At 36.3% G+C, this 16029-nt stretch overlaps 2 protein-coding genes across 2 annotated transcripts; both read right to left on the bottom strand.

Annotated features, from left to right (window-relative positions):
- Positions 1 to 427: 427 nt before the first annotated feature.
- On the bottom strand, positions 428 to 2261 carry LOC7480394 (tetrahydroberberine oxidase). Its single transcript, XM_052454091.1, has one exon. It carries the CDS (start codon positions 2236 to 2238, stop codon positions 643 to 645), a length of 1596 nt encoding a protein of 531 aa, XP_052310051.1. The 5' UTR covers positions 2239 to 2261; the 3' UTR covers positions 428 to 642.
- Positions 2262 to 9588: 7327 nt separating this feature from the next.
- On the bottom strand, positions 9589 to 11298 carry LOC7471680 (tetrahydroberberine oxidase). Its single transcript, XM_002298984.4, has one exon. The coding sequence runs from the start codon at positions 11287 to 11289 to the stop codon at positions 9688 to 9690; it is 1602 nt and encodes a 533-aa protein (XP_002299020.4). The 5' UTR covers positions 11290 to 11298; the 3' UTR covers positions 9589 to 9687.
- Between the last annotated feature and the right edge of the window lie 4731 nt (positions 11299 to 16029).

Here is a 16029-nt window from a genome sequence, read left to right as displayed (position 1 = left end):
CACAATATATAGATGGTAGCCCTCCCTCATTTTTAAATCAAGTCCCACCATTCTCTAATGTTCAAGTAGGAATGCCAAGTCTTTCAAACAACTGAATTTTAAATTAAAAAATAGGAATTAATTAATTACCATTTGTACTATAACAATACTTGTTAGTGTTCAACATAATCTTTGCTTGTCATAAATTTCTTGATTAGAACTTTCAACATCTTCATCAGGGAAAGAAAGAAATTAACAAGTGGAGACACGCAAGCCAAGGCAAAACAGAAAAAAATTCCTAATCCGTGTAAGGTCTAAGCTGTGCAAAGAAAAAATGTTCCTAATTTACACAAGGAATGCAAAAAAGCTTTTTCCTTTTCTTTTTTCTTACAGCGAAGGAAAGAAAAGAATTGTAAATGAAAGCATGCAAACCAAGACAAGAGACAAAAAGAGGGAAATTTGTTTTTTCATGTGCCATAATTCATCAACTATTATAAATCAAACATTTATACACCTTTATTTATTAATTACTAACTAGGCAAATCAATACAACGTGAAATTCTATCCATGTCTAGTCAGACATGAAGAAGACCACCATATCTTTTATTATCTTTCATTTTTAATTTATTCAACAATAATATGTATTATTTTTCTGATATACTATCACCAAGATGAGAGAGGAGGGATGCTTTGTTCATTTCTAAAGAAATTAGCTGGATCAACTTTTGTCTTCACATGCACCAACCGGTCAAAGTTGTTCTTGAAATATTTGGTACCCCAAATTCTTGCTTGTTTGTAACTTGTGTTGCCTAGGGTGTTCATTCCCAGGTCAAGATCTCTGTAATTGATATATGCTTGTCGTGGATTTTTCGTAACATAAGGAGTCATATAGCTGTAAAGTTTTCTGATCCAGCTTGTATATATTTGAGATCTCTCACTGTCTTGATCGCCCCAAAAGACTGCATAATGAATTTGGAATAGATTTCCAGCTCTATGTGGAAATGGAATGCTGGTCTCGGAAATTTCGTCCATTTTGCCCCCATAGGCTGTGAATTGCAATTGAGCTACTAGGGCATCCAGTTGGTTAAGCCTTTCCCATATTCCTTCCAAAGCGATTTCAGGTATAGGCTCTTTCACATAGTCTGTTTTTCCCTTGAAAGATACTGTGGATCCTGGACTCCTATCAAGCAAAACATCCAAGGATGTATTGCGTGGAAATTGCGCGAAGTAGACAGTAGACTCGATCCAACTCATCTCGATGCAGTCTTCTTTAACCAAACCGAGCTGGGGAAAGCTCTGTTGCATCATTGATAGGAGTCTATCGACTCCACCAAGAAACAAGGAAGTGTATACGGCGAGTATTGTTGTCTTTCCTTCCTGAGAAGTGTTAACTCTCGAAAGGAAAATTCTGGAAAATAGATCTTCGTCAAACTTTCCTATTGCCGACTGCCACTGATGAACGAGTTTTGTTGCATTTTGTTCCAAAGTTCTAGTGACATTGAACACTGTCACAGTTGGTGGAACTGTGACCAATTCCAGTTTCCACGCAACAACAACTCCAAAGGTGTTGCCTCCACCTCCTCGAATGGCCCAAAACAGATCCTCTCCCATCGATGCTCGGTCAAGGATTCTACCTTTAACATCGATTAATTTGACATCAATAATGTGGTCTGCAGCGAGGCCATATTTACGCATCATCATCCCATGTCCTCCTCCACTAATGTGCCCACCGGATCCCACAGTTGGGCAAACACCTGCTGGGAAGGCAAGAGTTCTACTTTTCTCAGCAATTCTGTAGTAAACTTCTCCTAGTGTAGCACCAGCTTGAACCCATGCAATTTTGTTTCCTACATCAACTGTAACTGTTCGCATATTGATCAGATCAGCAACCACAAAGGGTAGAACCGAAACATAAGAGAGGCCCTCATAGTCATGGCCACCACTTCGAACTCTAATTTGCAGGCCATGTTTCTGGGAACAAGCAATGACAGCTTGAATGTGGGCTACATTTAGAGGTGTAACAATAACTAGTGGTTTCGGGGTGGCACTTGTGTTGAACCTGCCGTTTCGTATAGAAAACTGCAAGACAGATGAATATGAGGAGTTGATTGGGGTGTAAATGACCTTAGAAATGGAGTTTGAGTTTTGAGAATGAAAGCATTGAAGAAAATCCTCATGATGATCAGCTGAAGCTACCCATAAAAATGTCAAGAAAGGAAGAAGCAAGAATTGCAACTTTGAAATGCTTAGAGATCTCATGACTATTGTGATTTTTCTGTACAAGAGGTTTAAGAGGCTTTATAGAACTGATTTACCCCAACCATTGTTCAACCATTGTTCAATTCCACTATTTGTTTACTAATTTACCCCAACCATTGTTCATATCATAGATTAATTCTTGGTGTAAGAGGATATCCTCCTTGTTAATCAATTTGACCAAATTATATTGATTAGTAAATGTGATTCACCCTGTTGAAAATTATTATGCATTGATGTAATCAAAATCTTATCTTGATCTTGGTATAGATTAATTTATTGTAGGAAAAATCCTATACCAGTACCTATTTAAACATCAGTTTTCAGTTGAATTCTTTTGGTCTTCAAACTTTTATTTTGCGTAATTTAACCTTTTTAAATCCAAATTAGTATCTAATTGCATCTTTTTTTAGAAGAGAGGGTTGAATTGAAAGATAAAAGACTGAAGTGAAAGAGGCAGGTTGAATAGATGATGGATTAAAAATTTGTTTTAAAAGTTCATTTTAGTCTTCTATTTTTTTGCTATAATTTTCAAAAATTTAATTTTGATACTTAACTCTATTTTTCTCATTTTCAGTTTTTTTTATATGGAAGGAAAGAGAGGGAGTCGTTAGATTTCGGTGTAAAAAGAGAAAGTTGATGTTAGTTTAGATTATGTTGTTTTCTTTTACCTTAAAAATGTCTAAAATAGATCTGAAATCGGGGAGATTTTGTTTTTCAGGTTGATTTTTAGCATTTTTTAGGGCCACAGATTGGTTTAATAAGGTTTCTAGGGTGTTTTCTAAAAAAAATCTAATATCTTGTTTTTTCAGCCTATATGGTTGAGATGGATAACATGTCGTTGTTTGCCCCATTAATGTTTTTTAAAAATAAAGGTTCATGCGGAGGCCATTTCTTGATGGGCCAGGTGTTAGGTTTAGCTTACCAAGTCCAGCAACGTTTAACTTAATTCTTTTAAAAAAAAATTTAATTAATGCCTTATTTTATATGTATTTTTTAAAATAATTTCTTGGTATATAATTTAATTAATACCCCTTCTCAGTAATTTTTTTTCACTTATTTAGCTTCTTTTATATTGCAATTATTTTTTAATGATATTGAGTATATTTAATTGTTAAAGAAGCTGGTATGATTCATCTATGATGTTTTTAAAATTTTATATAAATTAATTTTTTTAATATTGATTTTTTATAAGATTTTTAAGAAACATTAGATTAGATTAAAAGAAAGAAGGAATGTGGGTTTTAATGTGTAATTAAAAGAACTATGTCTCAAGAGTGTAATTAAAGAAAATTGGTGAATTATAAAAGGAATGAATAGTGTTTTTTTATGGTCATAAGTGGCCGGCCAAGTGATTAGAACAAGCTCCTCTTCATTGAAGATTCAAATCCTTCGTCCATTCCTCGGAAGCTTGGTTTAGATTTCGCTTTTAGGATAGGTGGCGTGCGTGATGCTACTAGGGAAAAAATAGCTGAGGAGACATTTATGTTTTAAAAAATATAAGAGAAATTCATTAAATCAAATTAAATTTTGATTAATATGATAAAAGTATGAGGAAACAAAATAAAAATAAAAAACAATGTCGAACGGACAATATTAAAAAAAAAAAAGAATTTTAATCCACGTTAACTTTTTAAACCGTGACGTGAATTATCAACGTAAAAAACAAAACATAACCGAGATAAAAATAAGGATCAAATCTGAAACATCAAAATATTAATTAAAAAAATTGAACATGCATAATTTGTCAACGTCTTTTTTACACAAAAAAGTTAATAGATGTAAATTGAAAAACTTGGCATTAATTAAAAAATATTTTTTAAAAAATCAAATCAAATGCTGCTAAGTTTGTTAAGTTAGACCTAACGCCTAACCTATTAAGCAACGGCCTGCATGTGGGCCTTTATTTTTAAAAAAACATTAATAGGGTGAATGACATGCAATCTACCTCAACCATATATATATAGGAAACGTTGTTTGGGAAGCTCTATAATCTGGTCACTGTGGTGGTTGGAAAAACAGGGTACTGAAGATTTTTAGAAATAAACTCATTTCAACCTATTTTTTACCAAAAATACTTAGAAAACACTCTAGAAACCTTGTTAAACCAGTCCATAGCCCTCAAAAATGCTAAAAATCAACCCTAAACCAATCTAGTTTTTTATTTTTATTTTGTTGCCTCATATTTTTATCATATTATTAAATTAATCACAATTTAATTTGATTACTAAATTTCTCTTACTTTTTTAAAAACATAAAAGTCCACTTGACTATTTTTTCCCTAGTTAAAAAAATATTAATTCAGCTCGTAATGTCACGCAGGCCACCAATCTAGTCGATGCTAAAAGCGAAATCTAAACTAAGCCATCAACCAAGCTTCCGAGGAATGGACGAAGGATTTGAAATCTTCAATGAAGAGGAGCTTGTGGGCTCACATTATTTTAAGTAGTGAAATCTGAGGATGAAGATTAGGATCTCATGATTTGAACTTTGAAGTAATGAAATAGTACTGGATAATGATAGTGTAAAGGGGCTAAATGAAGATAGTAGTTTTTCTTTTCTTTCCCCACTAAATAAAATAATTATTTTATTTGGAAGCTTAGCATGGGACTAAGTAGGTTCATTACCCATGTTATTAATTTTGAGATTAGTATACATAAAAATTTATTAATTCTTTTCTGAATTAACTAGACCGATAGAAGAAGTCCGCTTTTAAAATTTCTTGTACAAGTACTTGTTCTCAATTGACTTGTAAGCTAACTAGATGATATTCTTATAATGAAAAACAAAATTAGTATTTCTTTATCATATAAAAAAATCAATGGAACTCTAAGTAGAGCTAGAAAATGAAATTCCATGATTGTGGTAGGTCATGGAGCGTGGATTGTGTTAGTTTTCATGCAAGTGGGGAGGAAGAGAATGTTGGGTTTGTTGCCATTAATATGCAGCAACCATTAATGGACGGCACCGTCTATTGACAAATGCAGCAGCTGCAGCTGCAGCTGCACCAACCATGTGCACCCATCCCAAATGTCAAAGGTTGGCAGCCATCATTGTTGAAAAAGAGCTGGAGCTGGTGGCACCATTCTTGCTTATAAATAGGCACCAAGAGAGCAGCACAAATTGATGAAGAGGAGAGAGCAAAGCAGTAGAGAACAAGAGAGAAAAAGGGGTTGTCAAGGGCAGCAGCCCTGCTGCCATGTGCAGTAGTGTGTCAGAGCAATGGGAGTAGAGTTTGAGTGAAGTGATCCTCCTCCTCCATGTATTTGTATTGTATCCTTTCTTTATCTCTAATAATATGGACTTCTCCCGTGGATGTAGGCGGTTTTGCCGAACCACGTTAAATATTATGTGTCAGTGTGCTTAGCCTCCAATGGGCAGCTATCAGAACACCACCGGTCCGCACATAGGGGAGCCAGAATCCCCAACAATTGGTATCAGAGCTTATAGTTTAAAGTGGTGTTTGATTTTTTGCTCAAAAATGAAAGTTGTCAAAATGGTGTTTTCACCATACCACTGTGTAGAGGAGGAAGAGACGAAGCCACTGGTGAAAACGGCGTCGAAATCAGACGTCGGACATGCCCCCACGCGCCGCTGAGGTGGCTGTCCCCGCGCGCAGACGCGCCTTTCGCGTGGCACGCGTCTTCTTTGCCCGGATGGGATGACCCGACCCGAATACCAGTTGACCCGACCCATGTGGCTGACCCGGATAATGATGGCGTCAGCATGATGTAATAGTGACGTCAGTATACATAGTAGGCATGCCAAGGATGATGTCAGCCTGATGTAATTGTGACATCATCATACACAGTACGCATGCCATATCAGCGACCAGTCATCTGACACGTCATCACAGTGGGACCCACCTACCACGTCATTAGCCGCGAGCTGAGCCGAGCCGAGATGGCGCCGAGCCGCAAACCGAGGGATAGGATCCAGTGTAGCTGATCTTACGTGCAACCGGATCTGAGATTGAATCTGGGCCGTTTATCAGGCCAGAATTGTTTTGATCAAATCGTAGCTATCTGAAATGCGATTAGGATGATTTCAGACTTGTTTCCAACTAATTTGATCATTCTGGATACAATGGTATGGTCCGATCGTTGAGATTGGAGACCAAAAATGGTGGTGGTGAATTAACAAAAGAGATTGCCCGATTATGAGGCATCTGAAAGTCATCGTGGTGGTCGATGGAGATGAAGAAGAAGAAGACTCAAATGTTTACCCAATTACATGTTTTGAACTGCTAAGTGGGGGAATGATACTTGCCTTGAGGGAAGGCAAAATTGGAACACTCTGGACACCCAGCCATGTGGACAATTTGAGGTGGAGAGTGGAAATTGACGAAGACCAATCTTGACGAATCTAAGCACTGATAGTCTCGCCAAATGTTGAGAAATCATGTATTAAACCAGTATATTCCAGATCACTTGTAAAGGAAAGCCGCAACAAAGCTAGCAAATGGTTGTATATACGGAAAGACAGTACGATGGATAGATATGGCCTAAGAAGTTCTGTCTAGGAGATAGGATTTTAAGCGGGACCGGTGTGACCCCTCCAATCTTTACTGGGAACTTTCTTAATGGAAGGATTATCCATAGAGTACTATTTTCTTATATATAGCAATTTGAAATGAAACGGTTGAAGACTAGCAAGATAAAGACACAAAGGAACAGTTGAGTTCCATATATTCAAGGATCTGATGGAGTGGTGATTTCTCCAAAGAAGTTAGATTCGGTGACTGTGATTTCTTGAATGGAGAATTGATGAAGACCTTGATAATGGAAGAGAAATACAGCAAGGAGATAAAGATTGGCACCCTATTTTTTACTTGGACAAGTGTTGTGACAGGATGAGCTGCTGTCAAACATAAGCAAGGAATAGGGAGAAATCTGGAGAACAGAAATTGCATGAGGGCACACGGAGATTGTGCAGGAGCACCCGTAGGATCCAATGAGGTACTGTAATGAGACAACAGGTGCAAGGAGAAGAAGAGTTCCCAAATGAAGCTCAGAGCAGAGACTGTTAGAAGTTGTACAGCAGAAAGTCTCTTGTGCTCTTGATGAAGACAACAGGCGAAGATCTTTCCAATACATGCAAGGATGGAAAGATGAGCTGTTGTAGAGGCACCTAATTGAGGGGGTGCAATCACCTGTGATAAAAGGCGATCGTCTATGTTGAAAGGCGAAGACACCAAAGAGAGTTGGTGTAGGTGGAGCTGTCAATCAAAAAAGCACAGAAGCTCCAAACATAGAAATCGAGATGGAGGATTGCGAGGAGTGTACCGCAGCTTTCTCTTTCTATGTAATCAGTGGCAGTAATCTCTCTCAAGTCCACATGGTGGTAGAGAATTTTGAAGCCACTTTGAAGCATCTCAGCTGAAAGAGGATGCGACCGCCTATGAAAAGCGAAGACACCTTAGAGAGAAGGTGTGAGGGCCATGATAGGAGCCCTAGTTCAGACCGTCTTATGACAATAGGTGAAGACACCTTATAAAGAAGGTGTGAGGGCCGTGATAGGAGCCCCAGTTCAGACCGCCTTATGACTACGGGCGAAGACACCTTAGAGAAGGTGTGTGGGCCACGATATAAGCCCAGTTCAGAATGCCCTAAAGCCAATGTGATGGATGGATATGAGTGGACAGGTGTATGGATAGCCAATGGAGTGGCTATGATGAGTATGGAGACAAATACAGGATTGACTTTCATGGATATTGCCTCTATGCTAAAGATCAATGAGCTGGAAGACATTTGCCTTGGACAATAAGTGGGTGACTTGTGGAGCATTAAGATGCGACTGCTAGGAATGAGCAGAAGGCATGCACAGGTTCTTGGAACAAGTTGACTCTTGTCAAGGTGGTGAGCTCGGTGATGGCATTGTAATACTCAGAGTATCAAGACATATATAGATCAACCTTTAATGGGCTGCCCACATGGTTAAAGATGGAGAGCTACCTGAACTCTTAGGACTAAGAGCGAGAGACTCACGGAGAAGTAAGGCGTGGTTCCTAGGGTGGAACAGAGGGCAGACACAACTCCTAGATGAGTAGACTCTTGGAAGAGTGGTGAGCTCGTGATCATATTGAGATACTCAGATAATGACTGTCGCACTTGGAAATGGAAATTTCCATTTGAGGGGGTATTGTAAGCCTTGATGTGAGGCTTGATAAATCATTCTGGACCAAGCATGGTTGATACACTTGAAGGGGAATGTTGTCCCAGAGACAAGCGATAACACTCTTCAGATGTGAAGTGGCAAACCATCTAGTTGAAGTGATCCTTTTGTGTGAGAAAACGTGTGCTTTGGTAACTCTGGTGAATGAAAGGTGTGGCAAGTACCATGTAAGCTTGGCCGAAGATGCTCTCAGAATGGAAAGCTTGGAAGAGCTGCAGGATGCAAGCTTGTGCTGAAGAAGCAAGAGGACAGTTGCCCCACATTAATGGCAAAGGGGGTTATTGTTGGGTTTGTTGCCATTAATGTGCAGTAACCATTAACGGACGGCACCGTCCATTGACAAATACAGCAGCTGCAGCTGGAGCTGTACCAACCATGTGCACCCATCCCAAATGTCAAAGGTTGGCAACCACCATTGTTGAAGAAGAGCTGGAGCTGGTGGCACCATTCTTGCTTATAAATAGGCATCAAGAGAGCAGCACAAATTGATGAAGAGGAGAGAGCAAAGCAATAGAGAACAAGAGAGAAAGAGGGGCTGCCAAGGGCAGCAGCCCTGCTGCCATGTGCAGCCGTGTGTCAGAGCAATGGGAGTAGAGTTTGAGTGAAGTGATCATCCTCCTCCATGTATTTGTATTGTATCCTTTCTCTATCTCTAATAATATGGACTTCTCCCGTAGATGTAGGCGGTTTTGCCGAACCACGTTAAATATTGTGTGCCAGTGTGCTTAGCCTCCAATAGGCAGCTATCAGAACACCACTGGTCCACACATTGGGAAGCTGGAATCCCCAACAGAGAAAAGGCGGCAAAAAATAGAATAAAAAAATCTTCTTCTTCCCTGCCTCTATGTTAGTAGGGGAAGAAGAAGCAGTACAATGTCGTTTAAAATGGCACTGTGTCGTGTTCCATTATTTTCTTCCTCCTTTTCTTTTTTTTTTTTTTAGATTGAAAAAAAATGAATTTGGTGAATAATCCAAAAATAAGTTATGAAAGACATAGAAAATGAAATCCTAGGTTATATATAGGCAAGACAAGTACAAAGTAATCTTAATCTATATATATATATATATATATATATATATATATATATATATATATATATATATATATATATATATTAATTGATTTATCTTTATTAGGGTATGCTGTAATCTTATAAGACAAGCACGTCACATGGCACGTACAACCCAATACAACATTAAATTTTATACATAAAATAACCAAATATTTAATTTATTACCAATCATATTTTCTATATAACTATACTCAGTAATCTTCTATCACCAAGATGATAAAGGAGGAATGCTTTGTTCATTTCTAAAGAAATTAGCTGGATCAACTGCGGTCTTGACTCGCACCAACCTGTCGAAGTTGTTCTTGAAATATTTGGTACCCCAAATGCTAGCTTGTCTGTAACTTGTGTTGCCTAGGTTGTTCACTCCTAGGTCAAGATCTCTATAGTTGACATATGCTTGTCTGGGATTTTTTGAAACATAAGACGCCATGTAGCTGTAAAGCCTTCTGATCCAACTTATATATTTTGCATATGCCTCAATGCCTTCTTCATCCCAAGAGATTGCATAATGAATTTGGTATAGAGTTCCGGCTCTATGAGGAAATGGAGTGCTGGATTCTGCAATTTCGTTCATCTTTCCTCCATAGGCAGTGAATTGCAATTCAGCCGATTCAGCATCGACTTGGTCAAGCCTTTCCCATATTCCTTCCAATGCAGTTTTAGGTATAGGTTCCTTAACAAAGTCAGTTTTTCCTTTGAAAAAGATTGTGGATCGAGGACCCCTATTAAGCAACACTTCCAAGGATGTATTACGAGGAAATTGAGCAAAGTAGACTGTAGACTCGATCCAACTCATTTCAATGCAATCCTCTCTCACCAAACCAAGCTCGGGAAAGCTCTCTTGCATATAAGAAAGAAGCCTATCTACCCCGCCAAGAAACAAAGAAGTGAATGCAGCTTGTATCATTGGCTTTCCTTCTTGAGTAGAGTTAGCTGATCTCCATATGAAAATTCTTGAGAATAAATCTTCGTCGAACTTTTCTATTGCGTATTGCCATTGATGAATGAGTTTTGTTGCATCTTCTTTCATTAATATTCTTGTGACATTGAAGACAGTTACAGAAGCTGGAATTGGAACCAATTCTAGTTTCCAAGCAACAACTACTCCAAAGGTATTTCCTCCACCGCCTCGAATAGCCCAAAAGAGATCTTCTCCCATTGATGCTCTATCAAGGATTCTACCCTTGACATCGATTAATTGTGCATCAATAATATGATCTACAGCGAGGCCATATTTACGCATGATCATGCCAGTTCCTCCTCCGCTAATGTGACCACCAACTCCCACTGTAGGGCAAACACCCGCTGGGAAGGCAAGAGTTCTACTTTTCTCGGCAATTCTATAGTAAACTTCGCCTAAAGTAGCCCCACCTTGAACCCATGCAGTTTTATTTGCTACATCAACAGTAACTGTTCGCATATTGATTAGATCAACAACCACGAAGGGTATAACAGCAACATAAGAGAGACCCTCGTAGTCATGGCCACCACTGCGGACTCTAATTTGCAGGCCATGTTTCTGGGAACAAGTAATGGCAGCTTGAATGTGGGCTACATTTAGAGGTGTAACAATAACTAGTGGTTTCGGGGTGGCACTTGTGTTGAACCTGCCGTTTCGTATAGAAAACTGCAAGACAGATGAATATGAGGAGTTGATTGGGGTGTAAATGACCTTAGAAATGGCGTTAGAGTTTTGATATTGAAGGCATTGAAGAAAATCCTCATGACGATCAGCTGAAGCTACCCATGAGAATGAAAACAGAAAGAGAAACAGGAATGGGAACATTAAAGAGCTTAGAGAGTTCATGATTCTTAATGTTTTGTGCATATAGAAAGATGCAAGAGACTCCCTTATTTATATAGTTCTGAAGGGTGCTTGTTTATGAACATTTTGTGCCCTATTAATCTAGAAGATGATGATAATTCAACCATGATCTGTATTACAGCTGAGGAACACCGACAAATGGGAACGTCAAAATTTCCAAACAAGGATCGTAGCCAACTTGTTCTACAAGGCAAGAAGTTGACAATTTATGGTAGCAATTCCTGGGGTGTTAGCTTTGTTCATATTTTCTTGTTCTGTTACATGGGCAATGACAATCCAGCCATTGAATTTTCAATGAACTATTTTTTGTTTATTCAAACGATTGAAATAATAATCGGATTGATAGCTTGTACGTTCTAGTAATCTTTCTGCTCGTTATGCATGCCTGCAACTAATAGATGATCCTATGCTTCAGTATCCATGTTGATCAAATTTTGTGTTTGGTAGGATCATGATGACGTTGTCATATATTGCACTCCATTAACATAACCTTCTTTCTTTGAGGGAAGTTTTTTATTGGTCAAAATTGTACTTTTTCAGAAACAAAATAAATTTCTCATTACAATTATTTTTTTTTTTTAATTCGATCTGAAAAGCGCACTTTGTGAGCCTAGATAAGCGAGTAAAATCCCGGCTATTCCAAGCTCTTACAAGAAATATACATCCTGACTTGAACTCGAGACTTACTATGCGGATCTCAAATTCTTTATCATCATACTACGTCATTTGAGTACTTTTTTTTACAATTATCCTTTAAACCACCGGCAAGATTGTCCATAATCAACTGTTTTTTTTGGATAATCATCGAGAGAGTCCATAATCAACTGTTAATTTTCAAAGGTTAAACGTACAAGATAAACCAAGTTGAGATGAGTTAATAAATAAATTTCCTTACAAACAATTAATATACCATTAATTAATTCAATCAGATTCCAGAATTATCGTTGAAAGGATTGGACGTAGTGAATAATCTCAGTATAAGATACACTTTGCGGCACTATATGTTTTTTTTTTAAAAAATTAATTTCTTATTTTATTTTAAATTAATCTTTTTTATATTTTTAACTTTTTTTATGTGTTAATGTAAAAAATAAATATAAAAAAATATAAAAACATAATTTTAATATATTTTCAAATTAAAAATATTTTAAAAAATAAAAACTACAATAACATCAAATTATATCTGAAAATCTAAGGCAGTCTATAGCTAGGTTGATAAGATATATTCAGCAAAAAGTCAATACAGCCAATGAGATTTCCTAGCACGAGAATGCTACACACTTGCATGATTTTTGTGACTTGTTGCATGGATGTCAAGATCATCTTATAATAAGTTTATGTCGTATTCATAGTTGACCTTTGGATAAATTACTCTAGCGTATGAATTTTATTAGCGGCACGTGCCGAGCAATTGACTATAACCTTTAATTTATCCATTTTTCTTTATCTTTAATTATTTGATATCATTTTTATCAATTTAATGCTCACGTACTTGCATCGCGCTTGTGTAGAGCTTTGAATTGATTTTAATGACCTTTCAAGAGTCTCTTTGGGTAGGTTTTTTATATCGCATTTTAAAAAAGTCTCATTGATGTACTAGGGTAGCAATTTCTCCGGGTTATTTACCATGTGGTTTATCTTAATAATGCATGTTAATTCACTAACATCGATTCTTGGATAATTTCCCTCAGCTACTCATGTCATTTCAGATTTTTACCCAAATTCTTGAAAAAATAGATACTTTACGAAAGTTTTCTAGCACGAGAATTTACACACTTGCATGATTTTTGTGACTTGTTGCATGGATGTCAAGATAAGTTTATGTGGCCTTCATAGTTGACCTTTGGATAAATTATTCTAGTGTATTAATTTTATTAGCGGCACGTGCCGAACAATTGACTATGGTATATTAAAAAAAACAACTATAACCTTTAATTTATCCATTTTTCTTTATCTTTATTTGATATCATTTTTATCAATTTAATGCTCACGTACTTGCATCGCGCATGTGTAGAGCTTTGAATTGATTTTAGTGACCTTTCAAGAGTACCTTTGGGTAGTTTTTTTATAGTCCTTTGACAAATGCATGTAAACATTGTTTCTGGGCTAATGAATACTTTCAGAATAAGCGTTATTTGGCAAAGTTTTATTTTAGTCCTTATTCTTTCAATTGTACCACATGCACCCTTAATTAACACAAAAGCTTTTTAATTGCATGCAATTTAACCTCCGTCAAACTCAAATATCAGCCCTTAAGTTTGCCGCCTTTTTTATTTTAGTTCTTGGTTCTGAATTTGTGCATTTTGATCCTCAATTGACTAATAAACTTCTAATTTCTTCAATTTAACCCCGAATTTGGTCAATTTTAGCCTGCATATTGACGCTCCTTTCCTAGTTTGATCCTTGGTTTTGGATTTCTTCATTATTTATGCAATTAAGCCCCTAATTTGATGAAATTAACTCTTAAAAATTGCAATTCAACCTCCAGACTTTAATTTCTTCTAATTAAACTCTAAATTGACTTTTAAAAATCAATTTGTCTTGCAATTAAGTCTTTAATAAATTTGATCTTCCTCAACCAGTCTTCGGCAATTTCCTAGACGTTCTGATATACTCTTCTCACTGATATATTTTTCTTTTTTTTCTTTCAACAATTTTTTATTTTCTCTCCTCTTTTTATTTTCTCTTTTCTATTTATTTGAGGTTCAAAAAATAAGTAACAATAAGCAACACTAATCAGGTTTGACTAAATCAACACCCACCTAGTTCGACAAAAAACCCGGTGTAAACCAAGTCTCGGGTTGTAGGTTACCTTATTTACCTACTAGAAAAGGAGAGTTTAATAACACTAAGTTTAACAATAGATTGTCATCTTATTAGTTCATTAAGAAAGAGCTTGCCTCCTTGACTATATATAAGGCCCTCAAGTTTGGCTTTCTTTATTTTACTTGGCTTTTAATAAGCACTATATATTAGCCCATCACTTTAAACGTTCATCTTTTAATATCTATTTTTATTTTTTTATCTTAACAAGATTTTTAATTAATTTTATAGTACACAATATATAGATGGTAGCCCTCCCGCATTTTTAAATCAAGTCCCGCCATTCTCTAATGTTCAAGTAGGAATGCCAAGTCTTTCAAACAACTGCATTTTAAAAAATAGGAATTAATTACCATTTGTACTATAACAATACTTGTTAGTGTTCAACATAATCTTTGCTTGTCATAAATTTCTTGATTAGAACTTTCACATCTTGAGCTCCCCACCTAATCCTTGAAAAATGCTAGTTAGTTTTTAATCAAAGGTTGGTGTTGATTCTTGGTGGTGCCGGTTTGAGCAAGGCTTCTGGTAAATTTTTTTAGTCTTAAATAGATAGATATGGAATATTCAAGAAACGGTCTATCATAAGCTTTATTAAATAAATATTTAATTGTTTTAACTCTAAGGTATTTTTAGATTAGTTTTTGTGTGTTCTTAATTCAGCTTTTCATCTACTCAAACTATGTTCCCCTTTCGTCAGATTTTAAATAGGCAATCCATATTGGTTTTGGACATTCATGAGGAATTATTTATATGGGATCTCACATAGGATTTGAATCCTCGATGGTCATTACATATGCTATATTTGAGTCAAGATCCTAACCTAATCGAGCGACTATGTGCAAATGAGCTTACCGTTCCTCTATACATCAATCCTAACATTGTTCGGTGCTTTTTTTTGGTTAATTAAGTTAATCGATAGAGATAATCTTCCTCCACATAATTATATTATTAAATTGAAAAATAATTAATATGGACCCGGAATTTTGTATTAAAGTATGCAAAAATATATGTAGAAAAACTAGGTAGAATGAAAATCAATCTAGCAAAAAAGTAGGTAGAATGATTAGATTGTTTTTACTACATGAGGGAAAGAACGAAAATTATTACAAGGCAAAACTTTATTAATTTGTTTAGCTAAATGCTAAAACATCATTACACTGAGAGTGCAATATATATTACAGTACAATGACAAATCAATACAAGAAACATGTTCTTCAATATATATCATAATACTGTTTGTAATGATTTTCTCTCCTGTATATCACCACGAAGAGAGAGAAGGAATGCTTTGTTCATGTCTAAAGAAATTAACAGGATCAACCGCAGTCTTCACGCGAACCAACCTATCAAAGTTGTTCTTAAAATATTTCCTACCCCAAATGCTTGCTTGTTTATAACTTGTATTGCCTGCAAGTTTATTGATTCTAATGTCAAGATCTCTATAATTCACGTATGCTTCTCTAGGGTTTTTTGAAACATAAGGAGTCATGTAACTGTGTAACCTTCTTATCCAACTTATATTTCGTTCGGATGTCTGACTGTTTTCATCAGACCAAATCACCAAGTATTCAATTTGATATAAATTCCCAGCTCTATGAGGAAATGGAAGGCTAGACTCTGATACCTCATTCATTCTTCCTCCATATGCACTGAATTGCAATTCAGCTATCTCAACCTCTAATTGATTCATCCTTTCTCAAATACCTTCCAAAGCGATTTCTGGTATAGGTTTCTTCACGTAGTCAGATTTTCCTTTGATTAATGCATTAAATATAGTGAAAAGATACAATCTGTCAACCATGATCCTATCTCCATGACTTCCTCTCATATTTAATTCCTTACTATGTTTTGTATACGTGATTACTTTCCGTGTACAGCATAATAGACAGTGATTAT

The sequence above is a fragment of the Populus trichocarpa genome, chromosome 1, assembly GCF_000002775.5.
Source record: "Populus trichocarpa isolate Nisqually-1 chromosome 1, P.trichocarpa_v4.1, whole genome shotgun sequence".
NCBI lineage: Eukaryota > Viridiplantae > Streptophyta > Magnoliopsida > Malpighiales > Salicaceae > Populus > Populus trichocarpa.
This window is presented reverse-complemented; position numbering and strand designations above follow the sequence as displayed.

Excerpts from the sequence above, each read along its gene's own strand:
- LOC7480394 (XM_052454091.1), bottom strand. The coding sequence starts at position 2,238 with ATGAGATCTCTAAGCATTTCAAAGTTGCAATTCTTGCTTCTTCCTTTC.
- LOC7471680 (XM_002298984.4), bottom strand. The coding sequence starts at position 11,289 with ATGAACTCTCTAAGCTCTTTAATGTTCCCATTCCTGTTTCTCTTTCTG.